Consider the following 18417-nt stretch of genomic DNA (forward strand, 5'->3'; position numbering starts at 1 on the left):
TACCCATCATAATGATTATTTTCTAAAAAACGGACGTCGTTATTCCCCTTATGGATTACTCTTTTGAAAATTCGGTCAAAACAAGTACTTATTCACCTATTTAATTGTTCGAAGTAGCATATTCGCGATTACCCATAAGGGTGTTCCGACCGGATTTTCGAAAGAGTTATCCCATAAGTGTAATTGCGACGTCCGTTTTTTGAAAATTCATTGTTATGATGGGTAAAAATGACGTTAAATTTTTTTTCGGTTTATGTGTCGGGAAATAGGCGACTAAGTACTTGTTTCGACAGGATTTTCGAAAGAGTTACCCCATAAGGATAATTGCGACGTCCATTTTTTGAAAAAAAATCGTTACGATAGGTACAAATGAAGTCAAATATTTTTTATTTTTATTTTGTTAATTTATGTGTTTTAATTTTAAACTATTTAAAAATATGAGCACTAATGAGATACTGCCACATAAACAACTTAACCTCTCAAATTGGTCAAACCCTCAAACTTAACGGTCAACTAACGTTTTCCGTTAAGTGGTAGTCATTTGCAGAGAATATATCAAATCAGGTAGTTTTTTGCAAAAATAATACATAAGTAGTTTTTTGCAAATAAACCTATAAATTAGGTAGTTTTTTTATAATTGTTCCTTAAATCAATGAAATATTATTGTTTTTGATGAGCAGATCACGTATCATTCATTGAACAAGAACCATCTACAAAACAACCATCAAAGCATCCAGACGAAATATTAACTACCATAAGTATGTTATGTACTCTAACAATTATCATAAATAAAATAAACGCGCATTCTTTTATTGTAATAGTTTTACAATATTTTGCTATTATAATCAGTGGCAAAACAAAGATTTTGGAGGCTTTATTTTTTTTTGCAATGTCTATTAAAATGGAATCCTTCATTATATTAAAAGATAAAAAATTTTCACTTGAACAAAAAATAATTCAAGACAAAATATATTGTAACTTTATATTACTTCACAAATAGAAAATGTTTACAAACAAATCACTTAAAAGTATTGCTTAGAATTGAGTCTGAATAGCACCATTTGATAATTAATTCCCTTATTTCAAAGGGCCCTAAACGATTGGCTACTCGAAATACCCTTAAAATCCGATCACGATTATAATATTAAAAAAAACTTGAAAAGAATCGGCCTTTTTTAGGCCACAATGAATGTCCGCCCTTAGTGTGTCCTTAATATTTTAACTTTAATTTTTAAAATTTGCAACAACAGTACACATCAAGATCTTTTTGTTATTCCATAACGTATATAAAATATAATGTGCAAAATAACAAGGGAGATATTATTATACTTAGACCAACCCATATTTAGAAAGGAAATCTCATAAAAGAATCATGGATGATATTAAAAGTAGGTAAAGTTAAAGCTACAAGCCAAAATATAGTGGATAACATACCACATTAAGTGCAAACTGCTCATTGAACGTCACAACCCCCCTAATCCTATCTGTTTGGTCGCTGTGTGAACATGCAATTATGTAAATGCATGCTCCTAATCCTAGGCTACAAAATATCCAAAATGTTAGCCTAACATGAGTCCTACGCTAATTCGTGAAACGATTTTAATTGGGTCAGTTTAAACTATTATTAAAAAATAGTTTTCTGTACAGGTGGAAAATTAGTTTTTATTATTACTTTTCATTTTTTTACTAATAAATCTTTTGCATGGACTCATCTTACGATAAGATGGTTTTATACAAGACAAGCTGTATTATTATAATATTCTCCTCTTTAAAATAATCTTAAATAATATACTCACTTTGTTTCCAAGAGATTACAATAACATAACATTGTATAAATAATGAGAAAATGATAGGGATAATGAGTTTTTGTGGATTATAAGAACAAAAGTTAGAGAAATTGAAAATAAATTAGTGGATGAAACTTAAAGAAAGTGGTAAATTATTATCTAAATTAAGTAGAAATGTGGAAAAGTTAAAGAGACCAACTAATTAAAATAAAAAGCATTGCAATTTCTTAGGGACATACAAAGTATTATTACTCTCACCTTAGGCGAGCATAAGTTGATCCAATCTGCTAACTCGACCATAGCCTAACCCAAAATAAGTAACAAAAGTGAATAAATTGTCTATTAAACAATACTTTCTAAGTCTCTAAAATTGCACAATTTAACTCAAAGACCAAAGTGATCTCATATTTTTTAGTCAAATGGTGTTACTTTAAAAAAAAAATAAAAAATCTAAAGTTGGCATGTTATTAGTAAGAGTGCCAAATGGCAGGTTTGTAAAAGAGCCAGACAAAAAGTTTCCAAATTTGGTGCACATGAAGGTTGGAATCATTGGTAAGAGTTGTCAAAGGGCAGATGAGCACCACTAAAAAAGAGAGATTAGGTGAGTTTTGCCTGACTTTAGGTGAGTAATTTAGGTGAGGAAGACATGGGTCAGCCGTCAGCGCCTTTCATGCTCTTCATCTATGGACATCGCCGTGATTCATTATTCTTTGCATTATTACTACACTCTATGAGCAATGGAGCATAACCACCAGCCATCAAATAGTATCCTATCCACATCCTAATATTACGTGTCTTTAAATAAAAGATTTTTGAAAATAAGTATTATAAGCGTGTTTCGTAAAATAGTTTATTAGACATTTTTAGCTGTTTTTGGTGTAAATAGAGGAATGAGTGGTCAGACCACAACAAAAGAATAATAAAATGGCAACAATCCATTTCATCGCCATTTGATAGCTAAATGGTCAAAAAGTGGACATGGCGACGGGACATAAGGTGGACGCCTTTTTAGTGGTCGCTAAAATAAAAGTGAACGCCATTCTCTCGCCATTTTTCATGAACAAAAGGCGACGCGCCGACGACCACAATCCCGTCGCCAGCCTCTCGCCAGAAAACTCTGAAGGGGGCGACCACCCACTCGTCGCCAGCCCGTAGCCACCTACAGACTGAACACCACCTATATTCATTCTATTTTATTTTTTCCCTTTTTTCGTGTATATATATACTCCCTCCGTTCTTTTAAGTTCTTCCACTTTACTATAATGGGTAGTTTCATAAGTTCTTCCACTTTAGAATACTTTCTATTTTTAGAAAATTTTTTTCCCACTTTAACTCTTAAAACTCCCCCTTTTCTTTTAATGTACCCCTTTTCTTTTATTTGAAATTATTTTCTCTCTCATACTTTCAATACAATCATTACTTCACACTACTATTTAATTAAAATAATACCCACTACAACCCAAAGATTCTATCTTCCTTAATATGTGTGAAAAACCCAAAGTGAAAGATAAAAAAAAACAAAGGGAGTATATATATATATATATATATATATATATATATATATATATATATATATATATATATATATATATATATATATATATATATATATATATAATATTTATTGTAATATTAAGATAAATATATACACTTAAAACAAATAAATAAAAATAAAAAAGAAACATATTATATATAAAACAAAGGTTTATGTATACAGTCACAAAAGTTAAATAAATTCAATAATTGATTAGGAGGAGGTGGGGGAGAGGGTTGATACAAATTGAGATGCATTTGAAGAAATCTCAAAAAAACATCTTATTCTCTTTCGATTTGTTGAGTCAGCCTTTGGGTGAGTCTCAAACGCAGTCTGAGCATTTTCCATTCGCATCGCTTTCCATAATCGATTGTTAAACTCCGTTTGTCGTGCTTCCAAATCTGCAAACATTTGTTGAATGATGGCATTATAATCAGGTTGTGCAGACTGAGAGGACGGATTATCGGTTGTCTCTGATGGATAAATAATTTGGGAACCGGACCCAACCCCAAATACCTCTCTCTTTTTTTTTCTTTTTCGAGCTTGACCCAGCATCCACATTTTTAATAATGAACAAACAAATTTGACTTGGGTCATGGTAGGATGCTCGTCCAATAAAGCACGATATTCATCCTTTAATAAAACAAACAAATCAATTAGAAATAAACAAGTTAATAATTGAAAATAAAATTATACTCCCTCCTATTCACCATAAGTGTTTCATTTGCTTTACGCACTTTATCCAATGCACTTATTTAACCCTTAATATCTCCAATTGTGCATAATTAAAAATTATGAAAAGTTGATATAAATAATCCTTGCATTTAGACGAATCAAACAAGATCCCACTTGACTATATTTTAACTTATAAATTAATAATAAAATGCAAATTAAGAGTAAAAAATAAATAGTTTCCAAAAAACAAATGGGACACTTGTTGTGAATAGGAGAGAGTAAAAAGTAAAAAGGTTAAAAAATTATTACATTAACTTTTTGCGACTTTTTGTTAGTCCATTGGGAACAATCCCCAGATTTAATGTCAAAGACCCCATGTGTTCGTGTAAATATCTCATAGGGTGTGGGTCTTTGACCAATCGATTGTTCTTGAAATACAAAAAGTGATTTAAAGTTAACTATAAAATAATAAACCAATTCAATATAATACTACATAAATAACTAAATAATTACCAAATCCCGCATGGTTCTGGCGTGCGGGACTGAGCCACCTATATGGGTTGCTTCAGCTTTGTCTCCTCCTCCATGTCGATTGGAGGAGTTCCTAGCCGATAAGGCTTTAGTCTCTGGGCATTCCCAATCATTTTTCCATCGTGCCCAAGTCTCACTATCGATGAAAGTGGGCTTATAATCAGGCGCGCTTTTCAACTTTTTGCGCGCTTTGAAAAGCATATCCGCATAGCGTTTTGCGGCCTTTTCCTCCCATGCCCTCCTAACGAAATGTTCGAGACGAGGGTCTCATTTGTATTGTTTCTAAATACATAAATATTTCATTAAATAAAATACTTATAATAATTTATATAAAAAAAAATCTAAAAATAAACAAGTATATAATTATTTTACATTAAATTCATTAAAGTAAAAATCTTTACTGGGTTTGGTGACACCCTTCCAACTACTACCTTCTACATCTTGTCTGTAGTTGAAGGTAGCTTTTATTTTAGAAGCAATTGTATTTTCGTGCGCCGGATCGAAACTTATTATAATAAAAAAATTAGTTTACAATTAAATTTAATTAATAAAAAAAATTACTGATAATAAGATTATAAAAAAATTTACTTGCTTACGTTTGCTAGCCATGGAAGATCCGGACGAGGATTGTTTCCATTGTCTTCTTCCGTATTATTTACAGAATCATTTGGAGTATTTTCATTACTCCCATGAACTTGATTTGTGTTTTCTTCATTTTTATTTTCTTCATTGTTATTTGACAGATTATTCAAGTGGATTTCGCTAGCCCAATCGTTAGGATCGTCGTTCATTTTGTCTATAACATTTATATCAAACCCTAATATTATTTTCAACTAAAATCAATCTCATCTAAACCATTAAATTTCCCAATTAACACAATCTACAACTAATATTCAAGTAAACTAACATTTCTACCGAACTAATATATATTATCATGTCAAGCATAACATTTCTACCTATAATATTCAAGTAATCTATATTCAAGTATACGAATATCTCTACATATAAACATTAATATAAAAAATCTAAAAAGTGATAAAAAAATCAAAAGACATGAAAACATTAAACATAAATTACACCATAAATCACAGCATTATTCGAAAATTATATAATAAAAATTTCAAAAAAAAATTTAACATGAAAACAAACATAAATTACACTATAATTCAAAAATTATATTAAAAAATAACATAAAAAATATCAAAAAATAAAATAAATGAAAACAAACACAAATTACACCATATTTCGAAATTAAAATAAAAAAACATTAAAAAAATTGAGAAATAGTAAAATAACATGAAAACAAACATAAATTACTCCATAATTCGAAAATATAACAAAAAAATAAAATTACACCATAATTTGAAATATCCGAAAAACTTTTGAAAAAAAAATAAAAATATGCATTATACCCTAATTCGAAAACAAACATAAAAAAAATAAAAAAAGATACATATACGCATTACACATACACATTAATCCTTGTCTTGCCCGTGAGATAAATGAAAATAATTTTATGAATTTTAATAAAGTAATTTTTTCATATATAAAAGATGTTAAAAGATGAAAAACATACTGATGTTCTGAACGGATATGTAAAATTTTCTTGTACAAACGTTTCAATCCTATGACTTGACCAATTCGGTTGATGTCTTTGAATTGAACTTTTAAAATCAGACACAAATACATCCATCTCTGGACAGTTCATTAGCACGTATATGTGGGCAATCTCTTAATCTCCATCTAGAAGTTTCACAAATATGACAGCAAGTTGCATTCGCATTATGCCCCCAATATATCATATATCCGTTAAGACAACAATCTATCTTCTCAATGGGTAATCCAAGGGCAGCTATTTGTTTTTTGGTTTCGTAGAAGTTGTTGACCATCGTATTCTCTTTTGGTAACACTTCATTCACAATAGCACAAATATCGTCGTAACACCTTTTAGTGAGACGATGGTCTGTCTTCAAGTTTGTAAGTGTCTGGAAATGCACTAGCTACTGCATCATACACCTTCTGTGAGTAAGGATTTGGATTGTTTGAGGATTGCTCTCCTACTACCGCTACAACATCAGATATTGTTCCTACCTATGCGTTTTGATGATATTCCCACTCATAGTAATTTTCAAAAAATCCCTTTCTTATTAGGTGTTTTCTTATTTCATTTGGTTCATTATAACAACAATTTTTACAAGGACATCTAATCTCAGAACTCATGCTATTTTTAAGATCAAAATCTAAAAACTTTTCCAACCCTCTCATAAATCTTAAACCAAACTTTCCATTTTTTCTTCGTGTAAAAGTCCGGTTTAAGTCAACCAGATAATTATATGTAAATATAAATTCTGGCTCACGCGTCGGACATTTAAGTTAAACTGTATATAGGATCGATGACGTTCTAGTGATAAAGAAATAAGCAAATAAAGATCTCAACAACAATTCAGCGAAAGTCTTAAAGGTTATAACTTGAGAGCTTAAGGGCCTCTTCAAAACCATATTCTAGTTTAAAATATAAACGCACTTGCTAAAATAAATAAACAAGTTCAACAAAAAAAAAATATCATAGATCGAGTACGACAATTAGCTCATTTACAGGTTCTAATGTTGGAGTCCTCACACACTATTCCCGCCTGCAAATCGACCTGCTAGTTGTCGAAAGACAACATCATAGCGAGTTCAAAGAACATAAACCAACGCACTTTAGAGACTTCATACAATGCATTATACATGTTACATACAAACAATGAGTTCATCCTAACATGCAAAGGCTCTAACATTTAAGATGTCATTATTGTCTTTCCAATTTCCAACTCATGTCGTTGCCCGTCCAGTTCGGGTCGCCAGAGTAATATAAAAATTTGGAGGAATACATATGGGAAAGCTAATCCCAAGGCAACCTCCGGCCTAAGATGTTGCCCGTTCTATTCGGGTCGTCAACGATAAAGTATGCATACTCCCATGGTAACCGTAATGATCCAAAACTGCCATGGGAACGATAAATAATAATAATTCCAATCTAGTATAATAACCCCAAATGGGTAACCAACATAACCATCCTCAAATTTTCAAGTTAGACTCTTTTCCAATTATTTTTGGTGTCTAAGCCTTAAGTGGTACACAAAATCACATCATAGAATGAGTACAACGTTAATGTACATAACCAATTAAATAGTATGGTTTAAGCGTGTACCTTAAAAGCACGATAAATTAATCAAAGCACACCACAAAAGGAATCTCAACCCCTTATGAATCGAGGTCCTAAACACAATCACACACACAAAAATCACGTATTAGTACGCGTTTACACAACCAATCCACTTTATACTATCAAGGCGTCACTAAAATTCATAATTTTAAATAATTAAATATTAATCTCAATAACTTCTAAATTTTAAAATCCAACCAGAAATTTTATTGGTCTTTTTGGACTGTTTTGAAAATTCAAATAAAAAATCCAACTTTACCACTGCGTCTGGAAGGCATTAATTATATTGGGTACCAAGTTTCATAATTTTTAGCGCCCATTTACTATTTTAAACTAATTTTAGCGTTTAAGTGACCTTTAATGCAATCGGTGAACGAAGCGACAAACAAAATGCACTCGAATGTCGAGGTTTGAGGCGCGCCCGTCGAGGCACACCTACTGTCCAAAATTTTTCTTTTTATTTCATTTAAATATTTATATCACATACTACCACAAATCATTCTTAATAATGAAATATTCAAAATATGAGTATCCAAATTAGTTATATTAAGACAAATCTCAACACACAATTAAAGACAACATAAAGAAAAAAAAATAATATAAATAATTATATTAAGACATTTCTATCTCTCATTATATATACATATATATATATATGTATATATATATATATATATGTATATATATATATATATATATATATATATATATATATATATATATATATATATATATATATATATATATATATATATATATATATATATATATATATATATATATATGTATATGTATATGTATATATATGTATATGTATATATATATATATATATATATATATATATATATATATATATATATATATATATATATGTATATATATATATATGTATATATATATATATATGTATATATATATATATATATATATATATATATATGTATATATATATATATATGTATATATATATATATATGTATATATATATATATATATATATATATATATATATATATATATATATATATATATATATATATATATATATATATATATATATATATATATATATTTCCTTTATGCATAAAAAATAAAATCATGAACACGACTTCTTTAGTAAATAGAAATTTTACTAACGAAACATAAATAATTTATAAATAAATACTCATCCATAACTCGTCTAACAAATTATGATTTTGTTAAAGAATTAGGATTTTATAAAACAAAAACTTATCAATCTAAATGTACGAACACAACCCTTCTAACAATTAAATTTTGTTAAAAGGTTATAAACAAATGGAAAACTAAACATGAATATGAATCATAATAAACCATATAAAGGTAACACATGAATATAATTCTTCCAACAATTTAAATTTTATTAAAGAATTATAAATCATAAAAAAATATATATAAACTTAACACATGAATATAATTCTTCTAACAAATTAAATTTTGTTAAAGAATTATAAATCATAAAAAAATATATATATAAACTTAACACATGAATATAATTCTTCTAATAAATTAAATTTTTGTTAAAGAATTATAAATCATAAAAAAAACTATATAAACTTAACACATGAATATAATTCTTCTAACAAATTAAATTTTGTTAAAGAATTAAATCATGAACAACTTTTTTTTTAACAAATTTAAATTTTGTATAATAATCAAGCACTTACAATTTTCAAGGATTAAGGATTAAATTGTCCAATCGAACACCCAAAACAACACTCAAGATTTTTTTCTCACTTTTCTCTCTTTTTCTTTAAAATGGTAAAAAAAAAAATAAAAAAAAAATAATAAAAAAAAAAAGGATCTAAAATGGTGAAGAAAATTTCTGAATTTTTTAGTGAATTTCAAAGCCTAATTAAGCACATTTAAATCTCCCCTCAATTAGCAAGCCTTAATGCCACTTAATTGGGCATTTAGGGAGGAGTTACAAATCCCCCCAATTCATCACAAACAACCGGCCAACTTATGTGATTTTTCTTTTTTTTTAAAAAAATTTTTATTTAATTACTTTATTGTTCGGTTTAGTTGTTATCGTTACGCGATAAACTTGTTACGCGATAAACTTTTTACGCGACAAAACACGTGCGCAATAAAGGTATACTCAAATAATTATTTAATATATTTAATCGACCAATTATTTATTAATAATTAAAATTTTTTAAAACGATAATTTAACGGGGTGTTACACGTCGGTTATACATCCAACTTCTTTCTTGTCTAACATTCATTTTTAACACCTATATATGATAATAATACAATTATTTTAACTTGTTAGTAACGCAAATTAATAACAACAAAAATAAAATATAAAATAATAAAAACATATAATATAAAATAACTCATGTAAATAAAAAAACATATATAATATTTACTTAATAAAAAATTAAAGCAAACTAATCACAAATAAAAATAAAATAAAAAATAAAAAATAATAAAAATGTATAAAACAACTCATGTAAATAAAAATATATAGTAAATAATAAAATTAAAGCAAACTAAATAATAATTAAATAATAAAATTATGCACTAAATAATAATTAAATAATAAAATAAGGCACTAGCCTTTGTTAACCCCGCTTTGCTTTCGTTTCCAAAATATAACAATGTTACGTCCTGCTTATTAATACAAAATATGGCGACAACACAACGACGAAAAAACCATCGCCATTTTAAATTCCGAATTCAAAAAATAGCTGCAGAAATGGCGACGAGCTCGCTACCAAAAATGGCTGTCGCCAAAGTAAAAAAAAAAGCATCAGAATTAGCGACGAGCTGGCTACCAGCAGGTGTCGTCGCCTACTGCTGGTCCCCAAAAAAAAAGTTGTTTGAACCCTTGCGACGTACTGGCGACCACTTTGTGACGTCACCCTTTGACTTTTGATTCTTGGCGACGATCCCAAGCCATTACCATCCCATTACCACTCTTCAATAAACAAAAGGCGAAGTCATTTTCTACGCCAATCCGTCGCTTTTTGGCCATCGCTATTTCAACACTTCTTTGTAGTGACAACCAGTCAATGCTATTAAACTAGCGGGTTGAAAAAACTTTTTGTTATCAATAAACTATTTTTGAACAAGCTGCTCATAGCAGCGGAGTCAAAAGTAATTGGTCAAACTCGTTAATAATATCAACTGGTCAAATCAGCCATTGTAATTAGCTATCAACCGTTTGCTAAACGCTCTTACAAATTTAATAGGATAGAGGGAGTACTAATGCAAGTTACTCTTATTATTGTAGTGTGCACAAAACTTAACGGTATTAAAACAGTAAGTATTTTTACTTGACAAGTATAATCAAGTATAGTCATTTGAAAATACTTACTAGTATTATGTTAGTGAACACTAAAATGCTATGGACCAAATATTCTATACAAGACTTTTACACAAGTTACATTATGTATACTTTCTCGGTTCTATTTAATTCAAGATTTTTACCAACAAAAAAATGTAACCAATTAAATATTATTCTAATTTAAATCAAATGTACATCTCATTTGTTTTTTGCATTATTTACCAATTATTCTTAGTGTGTATTTCATTTAACATCTATATGTTAAAATATAATCAAGTAGGATTTTGTTTGATTTTTCATTCTCAATGTAGTTTTACTAATATCAACTTTCTATAATTTATAAGCAAGCACAATTAAAAATATTTAAAATTAAAATAATACATCAAAATGCGAAATCAAATAAGATATTTGATTAGAATAAGAGGGATTACTATAGAAGTATATTTTACATATTTCGCACCTCCTAACAATGCTAGTTCTTTGAATTTTTTGGAAATATGCGATAGATTATTTTGTACTTTTAAATATTTAAATTTTCGATTGAGATAGTTTCTTAATATGGTATTAGAATTTAATGCGACAAAAAGTCACGATTTTGAAACTCATTCACCTATCACTATAAGTGTAATATTTAGCATTAATTATGAAAAACATATGTTTATGCTACATAACATATGAGGAGTTGGTTTCACATGGATATAGTTTACGCTAGTATTTTACCAACCTTAATTTAACTTAAGGAGTGGGAGTTTGAAAATTTTATCTGATACTAAATATAATATATAGCGCTAAATATAAAGATAGTTTTTTTTTTTTTTTTTTTTTTTTTTGTGAAAATAGTGCAATTGAGATACTAATTGATAAGTGCATTTGATACCAAGATTAGAAGGAATAAAATAAGCTGTGGTTTTCCTTACAAGAGTTTGTAAAGTTTTCACTTTTGTTTTACCTATTGGTATAGTTCGCATTATTTTGTGAATTGGCTTTTTGCATTGCACATAATTTTTTGGGATTTAATATATATACTTTTATTGTTCTTTTTTTTCTTTCAAAGAATAATCATTAATTAATTTTGAGATAATGTTAATATACTACTATTATTATTATTCTTTTCTTCATTATTAATTTTTCATAAGAATATTAAATTGTTCTAGTTATGTCACAATTTTACTATTAAAAGTTTGATATTATTGTTGTTTGATTTTGGTGATATTCCAAAACTTTGGCATGAGTTGTCAAGGAACCAACTCAACCTAAAGTTTACGCTTATTGTTGAGATCTCAAAATATGTTATATATTCTAACACGTTCCCTCACACAAGAACCCATTAGGCTAAAAGTGTGGACGCGACACATACCCTCCTCATACTTGGCTTAAATGAGGGGTGGTTGAGATTGAACCCGTAACCTCTTGTCGTACTTGCTCTGACGATACTATGTCAAAAAACTAAGTCAACCAAAAATTTAAGCTTGTAGTTGAAATCCTAAAATATGTTATATATTCTAATATGAGGTAGAGAAGATAAATTTCTCAATAAAAAAATGAAAAAAGTACAATTAAATAAAATGTTGATTGATTGTTTCTTTTCCAAGTTCTTGATATGTACTAGTAATTTAATAGTATTATACTCCCTCCGAACCAATTTAGTTGTCCCATTTTTTTATTTGGCAAAGTCTTTTTAGTTGTCTCATTTCTATTTTTGTCAATCTTTTTTTACCTGAATATTCTTAGTTTACACAAATAATTACGAATATACCCTCATATACCTTACTTACCCAACTACCCTTCACTATTTACCCTTCACTATTTACCCTTCACTACTTACCCTTTACTACTTACTCTTTTTTAATGGAGCCCACAACATCCTTAATAACCATGCCCAAGCAAATGAGACATCTAAGAGTATTTTTTTAAGCAATGGTCTCACTTCTTTTTTAAAAAAAAATTTATTTAAAAATGTATTCTCTTATTTCACTAATTTCTTTCATTTAGATCCTAATTTTTTTATTTTGAGACTAAAAATTAATATTGTCATTAATGCAGGTAAATAAAATAAAAAGTATTCAAATTAGGGGAAATTTCGAATATGTTTATTTTATATTTTAATTGCACATGACCCAAAAAATTAGAGATTTAATTTTATTAAGTGTTTAAAGATATAAAGTTGTTAAAAAATATAATAATTTTTGAAATTATAGTTTTTAAAGAATTTATCAATTTTTACTTCATCTCTGATTGAAATTAGTGGTCAAAATTTCGACAATATTATACTATTAATTAACTTCATACCATGAAACACAATTAAGAGAATTACGAGTTCATATACTTACCAGTTCAAATAGGTTTTATGTACTATACGTTGATACAAATAAGGGGAATTTTTTTAAAATTTTGTAAATAATTTTGTAAAAGTAAAAGAAAATTGAACTACTCCTATAATGTATCATATGTATAGTGAAATAGTTGATATAAATGACTAAATCTTCTCAAGGAGTTCTTAATAGATAATGATGATTTCTGAATTTAACGAATCACCTTTATGTGGTAAGATTTGATAATGTGAGAGTTTTGCAATTTTTATTTACCTTTTTAATTTTATTTATTTATTTTTATTACTTTTATTATATTTTAGTGATTTACAAATTACAATTAAGAAATTTAACAAATCACCTATGCTATTTTTAGATTCCTACCAAATTTTCCCATAAGTATTTTGTCAGAAAACCAAGAAGATAGATAAAATTATTATTATTTTATAGTAAGTATGAGAAATATAGGGGTAAAATATAAATACTACTCCCTCCAATTTTTTTCAATTGTTTCATTTGGGTTTGGCACGCATATTAAGAAAGTAGGGGTGACCACCTTGAATAGTATACTCATGTGATGTAGGGGTATTGGTAATGAAGTTGATTAAACTCTAATTATTCCCTCTAATTTGAATAAGTTTAAATTTGGAGGGAAAATTAAAAATTGTTCAATTACATAATTAAAAATACAAAGTCTTCATAGCCATTAATTAAATTACATAATTAAAAGTTACATCCCGAAAAAATAAATTTACATTTCATAAAGGGGGTTTGTATCTATACCTCCACTTCCTCCTCGATCTCTTCAACATTTTATTCACGGTTATAAATAATGAACACTTTTCTCGGGTCATGTAAATACGGATATCATTTCGTTCATTAACTTCTTAAAAGAGGTTGAACAAATCGAATATGCATTTATTGTATATTAGTCACTTTTAAAAAAATGTGCCAAAAAAGAAAAACATTAATGCCATCTAAAATTTAAAAACTTTTCCAAAAAACTGAAGTCATGAGAAGCAGCCCTAACCCACACAGTAAATAACACAGGAAGCAAAAAATTGTCAACCAAAAATGAATAGGTGCCAAAATGAAAATGGAAACCCACAAGTTAGGCGCTACAAAACAGAAAAGAACACAGCAAGCATACACCATTATAAATATGGGGTATTTATTGAAAACTAAATTAATACTCCGAGTCATTTATTGCAAAAAAAAAAAAATGACCGTATTCACTGGGGGATATCGCCAAAAAGTACGGTATTCACTGGAAGACCGTAAGTAGAATTTAGGCTAAAGTTAAAACTCAGGAAAAGGAGGGGGCCACATTGGATGCAAGTAGTAAAAAGTTTGGCAGAACCAACAACACAATAATACCATTTGATGAAAGAAGATTCCGAGCCTTAGAAAAGTCCAAAAAGACAAGTCAACAAGCAATTGTAAATGCCATGGGTGTTAGCCAATCAACTGTGTGGAGATGGAAGAAAAAGAAACACATACGCAAGCATACAAATGCAATCAAGCCACTGTTAATGGACACTAACAAGAATGACATGTTATTCTTTGGTATTTCTAGTTGCATTTATGATGAGCAGACAGATGCTTTCAAATTCAATGACATGTCTAACATAGTTCACATAGATGAAAAATTATTCTATCTCACTAGAATACAACAAACGTACTATCTTACCCCAGGAGAACTTGAGCCACATAGGGAAATACAGTCAAAAAGATTCGTTCCCAAAATTATGGAAAGATAGATATCTTTCCTTTTACAGATCAAGTGCTAGCACAAAGAAGATCCAAAAACAGGAATAGAGGGAAACCAGAAACTAAACCCATTCAATCTATAACAAAGACACAGTTAGGAAAGAAATCGTTTATGAGTCACTTCGTCATTTGGAAGTAAATCATTTAGAGGTTACTTTACTGTACTTGGGAATTGATGACTAAGAGATTTTCCATCAAGCAACACAACCAACAACAACATTTATTGTGAGCCAGCAGGAAAACCGGGATCAACAACAAATAATAGAACCAACATCAACAACTATTGTGAGCCAGCAGGAAAACCAAGAGCAACAGCAAACAACAAAACCAACATCAACAACTATTGTGAGCCAGCAGGAAAACCAGGAGCAACAACAAACAACAGAACCAACATCAACAACTATTGTGAGCCAGCAGGAAAGCCAAGAGCAACAACAAACAACAGGATCAGCAACCATAACAACAATACAAATCCAGCAACATTCTGCATGAGTAGTACGACCAACAACACAAATATTCATATTCACACTTTTGGGCTTATTGTAGTGGATGAAAATGTTTAGGGTTAAACATCATGTAGATTCATTCAAGTTGTTTATGACTAAACATTTAATAGAAAGTTTTTGGGGTTTTTAATGGCAAAAAAGATCATTTTAGGCACATCTCTCAGAAAACAACATGTTTTCATCATTGAGATCCTTAAACATACTCTTTGCCTCCTAAAATCATGAAGATTGGTGGCATTGTGAGTGTAGCAACTAACAAGCCTCTTTTCAAAAATCATTGAGCTTTTCTTTGGCCTCAATAAAAATCATCACAGACCAACATACACGAACATGCATAATCAAGAAAAATAAAAACAAAATGTAACATCATTAGTTAGAGGGAAAGAATAACCGTGTTACATACGAGAGAAGGGCCCCGTAACATTATAAACAGTATCATCATCTTCCCCATCATAATCTTTTGAGTCAGATGAAGGAAAAAAGGTCATCATCAGGAAGATCCAGTCTCAAATTAAACATAGCCGAAATTTCTTCATCCTCACTATCTATGGTTCTTCTCTAATTTGGAGAGGTTTCAACAGAAGAATGTGGTGAGGAAATATACGAATCCTCATCTTTATAATCACCAGTGCAGGATGAGAGGGAGAAAAATTAAGTGACTCCATTATCGAAAATTTTTCAGAAAAAAAAAATCCAAAATCAGACGACAGGACGAAGAGAAAAAGGGTAGGTTTCAGAAGAGAGAAAGATGAAGATTTAGGGTTTCAGAAGGGAGGTTCATCAACTTGAACAGTAGCGCCATCAAAGACGAAGACATGAGGATGATGAAGATCTAGGGTTTCAGAAAGGTAATGGGTGAATCAAAAGGTTGGGGTGCGTAAAATCCGAGGGAGGAAGGTTAATAAAGGAGGGAGTCATTTGTTATTAATTAAAAATTGTGAGGGGTTAATTAGTGTAGTTTAATTTTTAAAATAAGGGTGTTTTGGTAGTTACATGAATAGTATAAGAACAATTTGGTCTAAAATTATATTCTAAAATAGAAATTGGATAATTAAGGTAAATTACCCAAATAAGAAAATAAGACAATTAAAAAGATTCGAAGGGGCTATAATTAAGTTAAATATGTGATGGAAATTTTTAAAAAATAATATGTGTCACATCTAATCTAAAAAAGAAAAGAGTAGACTTAATTAAAACCATGTATCAAAACTCAAAACAAGCCATTGATCACCTGTCCTATCTTTATACAAAGATAAATGCTTACAATAAAAGCTCCATCAATTTACAAGATTAACTCAATTATTTTAATAATTTCCTATTTATTGGAGTGTGTTGTAAATTCAAAAGAATTTAGAAGTATATTAATTATCATCATCATATTCAAGTAAATTATATATTTTAGATTTCCATTCATAAAAATTAAAATTGCATGACAGACCACATCCTCCTTATAATAAAAAAAGCTACTACATATAATTACCCTTACTAAATATTCTTATCAATTAATAATTAACATCACTAATCACTAATTATTAATAATTAGCGTCCTAAGCCTAAACATAAGGCAGCATTAATATCCAACCGCCATGCAAATCCACCACCGTCCATTCTCCAAGCATCACAAGGTACTGTCAATAACATCTTTCCGTACACCATCTTTACCCTACACGTGAACGCAGGGAATAATTTCCCCACCGGCAACTTTACTTTCTCTCTCATCTCTAACTTCACCGTTACCACTTTCTCTTCTTCTCCTCCTACCATTCTTTTATACGCTTTATTCGTCCAATACACGCGATTCCAACCGTCCGATATAAACCCAGGACACGTGTCCTCATCTAACCTTACACGTCCCTCCTCCTCTGAACCCCCTAGACTGTTTCCATCCATCCACGTGTCAGTTACTCCTTCTACGATAACCGTTGATTCCACGGCGGCAGTGTAATCCGACGATCCGAAACTAAGCCAAGTAGGCATCATCGTGGTCCGACTCTGCCCTTTATTATTAATAGGGCTTAGATCAGGTGTTTCAGGTAACAGGGGAAGCGTTACTTTATAGCCGTTGGATTTTTGATAATCATGATCTGGAGAGGTTAATGATTTCCTTCCCCTTTTATTATTACCTTTACTGATGCAGTTTCCAGCTGTATTATTTTTTCTCTTCCTAGGTTTACGAACGGTGTCGTTTTGAGTAGGGGTGGTAGGAGATGAGGGCCCACCACCACCGACAACCGGCTTAGGGGCGATGGGACGAAAACGGAGCATGATATGATCGAGTTTGTGATTGTAATAAGTTGGGGTTGAAGAAGGATGATTAGGATGGGTGGTGGTGTACCTATCTATGCAACACCCTCCACCACCTGATATTCTCCCTTGCATGATGTTTGTTTGATCGATTTGATTACTGGTTAGTGTAGAAGGGGTGGGGTGCATTTGGTAGATTTATAAGCGGAAAAGAGGAAGACACGTGTGAGATAGTGAGGGTACGTGTGTGTAATTTGCTGTAGCAATGAAGGTTTAATAGAGACGATTGGGCATCTGTACTCTTTATTTGACGAACCTACTCGCAGCAAAAGAATCTCTCATGTCAATTGTCAAATATCCAGAAGGTCCACCTATATACTTCCTCCATAGTTCAAAAAATTCCTAATCAATCGTCGTAATTTTTAAATCAATACAAAAAGACAAAGAATAACAATAAAATATATAAAATTAAAAAAAGATAAATTAAAATTACAAAACTCTCACACTATCAAATCTTATCACATAAGGGTGATTTGTTAACC

At 29.8% G+C, this 18417-nt stretch overlaps 1 protein-coding gene across 1 annotated transcript; it reads right to left on the reverse strand.

Moving 5' to 3' along the window:
- Positions 1 to 16911: 16911 nt before the first annotated feature.
- On the reverse strand, positions 16912 to 18181 carry LOC130806406 (uncharacterized). The gene has a single exon (XM_057671468.1). The coding sequence runs from the start codon at positions 18062 to 18064 to the stop codon at positions 17171 to 17173; it is 894 nt and encodes a 297-aa protein (XP_057527451.1). The 5' UTR covers positions 18065 to 18181; the 3' UTR covers positions 16912 to 17170.
- Positions 18182 to 18417: the final 236 nt, after the last annotated feature.

Source organism: Amaranthus tricolor, chromosome 2 (assembly GCF_026212465.1).
Source record: "Amaranthus tricolor cultivar Red isolate AtriRed21 chromosome 2, ASM2621246v1, whole genome shotgun sequence".
In the NCBI taxonomy this organism is placed as follows: domain Eukaryota; kingdom Viridiplantae; phylum Streptophyta; class Magnoliopsida; order Caryophyllales; family Amaranthaceae; genus Amaranthus; species Amaranthus tricolor.